General features: G+C 36.5%; 1 protein-coding gene across 1 annotated transcript in view; it reads left to right on the forward strand.

Annotated features, from left to right (window-relative positions):
- The window catches only part of LOC135480694 (probable RNA-binding protein 18), a 31,913-nt gene extending 25,089 nt beyond the window's left edge, over positions 1-6,824 (forward strand). The window contains exons 3-5 of the mRNA XM_064760595.1: positions 4,427-4,553; positions 5,683-5,769; positions 6,185-6,824. Coding sequence (XP_064616665.1) covers positions 4,427-4,553; positions 5,683-5,769; positions 6,185-6,265 — 295 coding nt within the window. The 3' untranslated portion in view covers positions 6,266-6,824. The remainder of the gene's footprint in view (positions 1-4,426; positions 4,554-5,682; positions 5,770-6,184) is intronic.
- Positions 6,825-8,032: the final 1,208 nt, after the last annotated feature.

The following is an 8,032-nucleotide window of genomic DNA, read 5'->3' on the forward strand; positions in this document are numbered from 1 at the left end:
AGCAAAACAAGTGCGCAGCAGTTCAGATTTTACTGTCTTTTTATGAATATCGAATATAAATCTTAGAAATTTTAAAAGAGTTACAGAAGCGATTCTGAATGGCTGGTTTTGAGAGCCAATAGTGTGTCCATGCTGTGTCTTGCCGAAGCTGAGTTTTAGGTACAGTTTGTGGCATATTTATTAAAGCGCAACCTAGGCTACAAGATTTAACCCAGGAAATCCTGTCTCCACTGTCAACCAATCAGTGTTGAGTCTGTGTCCCTTTAATGCCAAAGATATAGTCTACATGTACATATACATGTACATGTAATACATAATAAATTGTAGTTTCTAAACCTGTATACGTTTTAATATTTTCAGGCAGATGTACATGTGTATTAGGCTCGTATTGCACACATATCCATGCTACAGACATTTGAAATATTTTGTTTTACTTGCTATATTTAATACATATCCATAGGTCATTTTATGTGAAAATTTATGTTTTCTTTTCATTCTTTTCTACAATCTTTGGGGGTATTTTTTGGGCTTTCTGATTGATGAAGATAGCATTGTACTTGTTTCTTGGGGCCATGTGTAAAACCCTGGAGACTATAGAGTGTTCACCGGGATTGTTAATTACATCTGCTTACTCAACACTTTCGTCTAGTACGGGTATCTTGTGGCCTTCTTGTTACAATTATGAAGCATCAACCAGTGATTCTCTGGCATTAAAACTTTCAGAGACTGCATATTGGTAGATCGTATGCACATGCACACTGTACATTTGACAGGTCAGTTAGGATTTCCACATTGGTAATGTTTTAAAATGATAACACTATGATAAACGGAAATTGACTGTCTTGTGTTTCAAATTTTCATGTGTAAAACACTGTCGGGTGCATTTCCCTTAAGTGTCTTGGAGCCTGAATGTATTGTAAATCCAAGATCAATGTTGTATTCGTAATTCTGCTTTGAATGGTAATCTCAGCAACAATACCTCACCATGCTTTAGTCTGGTATACCCGCTGATAAACCAAGGCTCATTTTCAGTTAAAACAGCGTGGTGGCCCAGTTATCTTAGAGGGCCATTGAAATGGCTGCAATGCCTGGTACAAAGTATGCACAAAGTATTGTTGGATGATTTATACATCTATTCAGACATCTATTTGGTGTTTGACAACTTACACATAAGACACATTTGTGATACAAGTCTATGATTTATATGCATGCAGACATATGTTTGATGTTTGACAACTGACATAAGACACACATGTGATACAAATCTATGATTTATTACACAATTTGTGAAAGTTTAATTCCAGGCTAGGACATAGAATTTGTATTCCCCTATTTGTGGGGTCTTGCTGACAAGGCTATGGCATTTGTGGCTGTTTGTTGAAGACCACCTCGTCTTAATGCCACCAGTATAATGTGTAAGTTTGTCACATGTCCATGACAGGTAGGAAAGTTCATCCGGACAATGAGGTTTACTGATACCATGGACCAGGAGGTGTATGTACTGACAATGAACTGCTGACAAGATTTTGACCTTTATGCATTCAACAGCACTACAAAATAATTCAGTTGATGAAGTGTAAATTTTTCTTTTTAGAGAACTGCCATTATTGTATATGTATATCATCGTCTGTTAATTTTTATCAACTTACCCAACGATGCCGTAAAGGGACATCACCCTGATGTAACTGGGAAACTCTGCATTCTACCTAAGACTTTGTCCCTGACTATGTTACACATTTTGTCTGATTCTGAGAGTTCTGTTGATGTTTGAGAGATGTTCTGATGATGTTAGAGAGATGTTCTGATGATGTTAGAGAGATGTTCTGATGATGTTAGAGAGATGTTCTGTTGATGTTTGAGAGATGGTCTGATGATGTTAGAGAGATGTTCTGATGATGTTTATAGAGATGTTCTGTTGATGTTTGAGAGATGTTCTGTTGATGTTTGAGAGATGTTCTGATGATGTTAGAGAGATGTTCTGATGATGTTAGAGAGATGTTCTGTTGATGTTTGAGAGATGGTCTGATGATGTTTGAGAGATGTTCTGATGATGTTTATAGAGATGTTCTGTTGATGTTTATAGAGATGTTCTGTTGATGTTTGAGAGATGTTCTGATGATGTTAGAGAGATGTTCTGTTGATGTTTGAGAGATGTTCTGATGATGTTAGAGAGATGTTCTGATGATGTTTATAGAGATGTTCTGTTGATGTTTGAGAGATGTTCTGATGTTTATAGAGATGTTCTGTTGATGTTTATAGAGATGTTCTGTCGATGTTAGAGAGATGTTCTGTTGATGTTTGAGAGATGTTCTGATGATGTTTATAGAGATGTTCTATTGATGTTTATAGATATGTTCTGTTGATGTTTGAGAGATGTTCTGTTGATGTTAGAGAGATGTTCTGATGATGTTAGAGAGATGTTCTGTTGATGTTTGAGAGATGGTCTGATGATGTTAGAGAGATGTTCTGTTGATGTTTATAGAGATGTTCTGTCGATGTTAGAGAGATGTTCTGGTGATGTTTATAGAGATGTTCTGTTGATGTTTATAGATATGTTCTGATAATGTTTATAAAAATGTTCTGTTGATGTTTATAGAGATGTTCTGTTGATGTTAGAGAAGTGTTCTGTTGATGTTTATAGAGATGTTCTGTTGATGTTAGAGAGGTGTTCTGTTGATGTTTGAGAGATGTTCTGATGATGTTTATAGAGATGTTCTGTTGATGTTTGAGAGATGTTCTGTTGATGTTTATAGAGATGTTCTGTTGATGTTTATAGAGATGTTCTCTTGATGTTTATAGAGATGTTCTGGTGACGTTTATAGAGATGTTCTGTTGATGTTTATAGAGATGTTCTGGTGATGTTTGAGAGATGTTCTGATGATGTTTATAGAGATGTTCTGGTGATGTTTGAGAGATGTTCTGATGATGTTTATAGAGATGTTCTGATGATGTTTATAGAGATGTTCTGTCGATGTTAGAGAGATGTTCTGATGATGTTTATAGAGATGTTCTGTTGATGTTTATAGAGATGTTCTGTTGATGTTTATAGAGATGTTCTCTTGATGTTTATAGAGATGTTCTGGTGACGTTTATAGAGATGTTCTGTTGATGTTTATAGAGATGTTCTGGTGATGTTTGAGAGATGTTCTGATGATGTTTATAGAGATGTTCTGGTGATGTTTGAGAGATGTTCTGATGATGTTTATAGAGATGTTCTGTCGATGTTAGAGAGATGTTCTGATGATGTTTATAGAGATGTTCTGGTGATGTTTATAGAGATGTTCTGTCGATGTTAGAGAGATGTTCTGATGATGTTTATAGAGATGTTCTATTGATGTTTTTAGAGCGGGGAACAGCCATAGTTAATGCTGAAGTTTAATAGCAAGCAGCTCTGAAGAAATAGGGTCTTGTATTTGGAAGATACTTCAACTGTGTCCTCCAAAAGAAGTGCATTTTTGGGGGCAAATAAATGTCACAAAATATTATTTTTGGTGCTGAAACATATAATTTTCCAGTAAAATATCATCCCATGTTCCAGTTAAGCAAACCTCAGAACATCTTTTAAAAATCAATAGAAAGTATAATCATAGACGAAATCATTTAGGATATTTCAAATTTGAATTTGATTGTTTGTCATGGTGTTGGTAGTAGGTGAGGGAGGGAGGCGGGGGGAGGGGTGAGTGTTTGGTGGGGTGGATTTCCACTGTGACATTGATGCTTACACTGCACAGCCCTATTGCTGAACTAAATCATCAGAAATGTGGTGTAACTTCAATCAGTCAATAATTCCACAAATACTCTGGTGGGACTCAAACTGGCAACTTTTGGGATGGGAGTAGGTTTTTTGTTAAGATTTCAGATTTTGTATATGCAGTGAATGATACCTGAGATTTTAGTACAACTTTCGTTTCTTACACATCAGCGTTGATCCATATACTTTGTCCAGTTACATGTACACTGCCCATGCAGTAATGAAGTTATTTCCCTCTCACGTATACCTACATGTATGCCCTAAAGGCAAGGCCTTCATTGTGTATGGTCAAGGGCAGGTAACTCTTGACCCTTTGCATGACTGTGCCACGTGAAGCATGTTCAAATCACTGTTCTCATGCTGATCCCAAAGAGACAGAGGTTTTGAATGCCAAAATGTACTCTGTAGTCCAGAATATTTGACTTATACAACTATAGCCAACATAATAAAGTGGAAAGAACCCACAACCATCTGCAGATTGTTGGCAGGCCTTCCCATGTACATGTACGGGATGGAGAGGAAACCAGCATGAGCTGGACTTGAACTCACAGTGATAATGCATTGGTGTGAGGCCCGGACTGGGTCATTGTATGGTGTTATTATGCTAACCACTAGGCCATGGAGGCCTCGTCATTATCTTATGTTTTCTCTCTCTCTCTCTCTACCTCACCCCAGATTCACCTTGCTGAAGCTCCTACAGAAGTACGGCTCCTTGGACAAGTTTGACTTCCTGTACCACAAGTCTGGGCCTGATCAGGGTAAACCCCGGGGATACTGCTTTGTCAGCTACCACTCACCAGAGGTAAGGCCAGGTGGTTTTCTGGGTTGGGGAGGAAAACCTTAGCTATAGTATAAAGAGTCAGGTGGGATTCTCACATTGCATTCTGATAAGGTATAAAGGGGCTTGTCTTTCAGTTGCTAGGCCTCAAGGTGCCAGTTCAGACTCGGCTTTGGACAGGGGATTGGTAAGCAGTTTGTTGTTTGTTGGAGATCATTTGTCTTCCACCAAGTGTGCATATCTGTATGCCTTATGTTGGATATTTTGTGATTAATTTGCTTATAGGTCAGTGATTAACCCCAGCCATTGATTTCCTCCACCCGGAAAAATAACCTCCATCATGTGTGAAAAAGTTTCAGGTATGGAGATAAGCTGTGATCCAGTAAATAGTGAATAAAGCAAAAGGCACTAAATAAAGCAAAAGGTATTAAATAAAGCAACACTACATTGTCGAATCAAACAAGAAACATACATGTATAAGGGAGTTGTAGTGCATTACCATTGTATATTCACTCACTTCTCAGATTTTTCATTGAACTACCGTCGAATTCTCCCATCATGTGACCAAAACAGAACCCTAAACTTTACCACTCCCAACATAGATTGTGTTTACAGATAGGAAGATTGTTTATCAGTCTGATTGTCACGTGTGTCAGTACATAATAAAGCACTCCCTTAGGTCAAATGAACTTATGAACTATGATGTACATGTATTCCATGAGCATACTTTTCATGGCACTGCATGCAAATGTATACTCCCTTTCACAAAACACTGTGTGCTTTGGTAGATGAAATGGATGAAAACTCTTCAAATGTAACATTTTTGAATGCATTTTCTGGGAGCGATATGAGGTCAAATGACCCATATAGTTTATTAGAAAAGGATAACACATTTTCAGATTTGTTGGCTTTATTTTATTTTATTGTATGGTGATTCTTTAAAGACAGAAATTGATTTGATGCAATAATCTTACCAATATATTATATTGTATATATACATTATTATTATATTTGTTTTATTTTATTGTGTTTATTTTATTTATTGTATTCCGATTCTTTAAAGACAGAAATTGATTGGATACAACAATTTTCCCAATATAATGAAATGTGGCCAGGAAGTACAGTAAATAAGAAATGCGTGACTCTTTTTCAGGAGGCAAGTCGAGCAATACAGGGATTGAATGGGAAGCTGGCGCTGTCCAAGAAACTGATTGTACGCTGGGCCCATGCTGATAGAGCTGTCAGTATATCATTGGGAATCTGGAGTCACATAATGTACACATCCTGCAATTTGCCTGAAGCAAGCCCCTGGCCTGCCTCTTGTCTGATGCTGCACGGCCATACAGTTGTCAATATTTCGATTTTATTTAAACCATTTTCAAGGGTTTCGTTCTTAATATGATGTTTAAATAAAACCAACATTCTTGAAAATGGTTCAAATAAAATCGAAATATTGAGTAACTTATCACCTTATGTCATTTGTTAGAGTTGCTACATCACTCAGTAGAAAGGGAAATATTTCAAGACAAGTACAGGTATTTAATATACTACCAAAAGGTTGAAAAAAAAATATTTTAAATTATGGTTGGAAGATACATTTGTGAGAAGATGATAATTCCCTGTTGTATATACATAATTTTGTTTTCTTACTCTAGCAGGAACAAGTGGTGATGAAACATGCCGATGGAAAGTTACCTGTACAGTGTACAGCTGAGAGCAAAAGCTCGCTCAGGTGAGTACTTGGGCAGAACATTTCATAAACACTGTCATTTGTTAGCCCGTTTTTTTTCAACATATCATGTAATCCTCAACCTTTTCGCATATGGAAGACTTTTAGTGCACCTTTTTAATTTGATTTGGGACACAAACACAAACCTTCCATGTACATGCAGTACAAAATATCATCCAAACTTGTTAACCTTCCATGTACATGTAGTACAAAATATCGTCCAGACTTGTTTACCTTCCATGTACATGTAGTACAAAATATCGTCCAGACTTGTTTACCTTCCATGTACATGTAGTACAAAATATCATCCAAACTTGTTAACCTTCCATGTACATGTAGCACAAAATATCGTCCAAACTTGTTTACCTTCCATGTACATGTAGTACAAAATATCGTCCAGACTTGTTTACCTTCCATGTACATGTAGTACAAAATATCGTCCAAACTTGTTTACCTTCCATGTAGTACAAAATATTGTCCAAACTTGTTTACTTTCCATGTACATGTAGTACAAAATATCGTCCAAACTTGTTAACCTTCCATGTACACATAGTACAAAATATTGTCCAAACTTGTTTACCTTCCATGTAGTACAAAATATCGTCCAAACTTGTTTACCTTCCATGTAGTACAAAATATCGTCCAGACTTGTTTACCTTCCATGTACATGTAGTACAAAATATCGTCCAGACTTGTTTACCTTACCTGTACATGTAGTACAAAATATTGTCCAGACTTGGTTAACTTACCTGTACATGTAGTGCAGTGGGCCTAGGCCACACCAGTTTAAATTGTTGTTTTACAGCAGAACAAATCTTTTTTTGTGTGTCGTTGGAGGCTATAAAAATAATACTTGAAAATAGTCTAATTTGTGGAAAATATGAACTATTTCAATATTATCTTCCTGTAGAAGACATACTTACATAATAAAAAAGCTGTGAAACACAGGAAATTCACAAAAAGCTTAAGGTTAAATAAAATAAAAAAAGATTTCATTTTCAGTTTTGTAGTGTCAATGTACCCATAAAACAATATATGTCGCCTTACGCCTCCGCCAACTTTGCGGATTGTAATTTTCTAAATTATCTAAAAGCCCATGGTTTCCATGTTTGCAGGGATGTGAATTATAATGACTGTACATGCCTACTGGTATTTCTTGTCCAGTCCATATACTGTTATAATGACTGTACATGCCTACTGGTATTTCTTGTCCAGTCCATATACTGTTATAATGACTGTACATGCCCACTGGCATTTCTTGTCCAGTCCATATACTGTTATAATGACTGTACATGCCTACTAGTATGTCTTGTCCAGTCCATATACTGTTATAATGACTGTACATGCCTACTGGTATTTCTTGTCCAGTCCATATACTGTTATAATGACTGTACATGTCTACTGGTATTTCTTGTCCAGTCCATACACTGTTATAATGACTGTACATGCCTACTGATATTTCTTGTTCAATCCATATACTGTTATAATGACTGTACATGCCTACTGGTATTTCTTGTCCAGTCCATATACTGTTATATTAACTGTACATGCCCACTGGTATTTCTTGTTCAATCCATATACTGTTATATTGACTGTACATGCCTACTGGTATTTCTTGTTCAATCCATATACTGTTATAATGACTGTACATGCCTACTAGTATTTCTTGTCCGTCCATATACTGTTATAATGACTGTACATGCCTACTGGTATTTCTTGTCCAGTCCATACACTGTTTATAATGACTGTACATGCCTACTGGTATTACTTGTCC

This window comes from Liolophura sinensis, chromosome 13 (assembly GCF_032854445.1).
Source record: "Liolophura sinensis isolate JHLJ2023 chromosome 13, CUHK_Ljap_v2, whole genome shotgun sequence".
NCBI classification, from domain to species: Eukaryota; Metazoa; Mollusca; class Polyplacophora; order Chitonida; family Chitonidae; genus Liolophura; species Liolophura sinensis.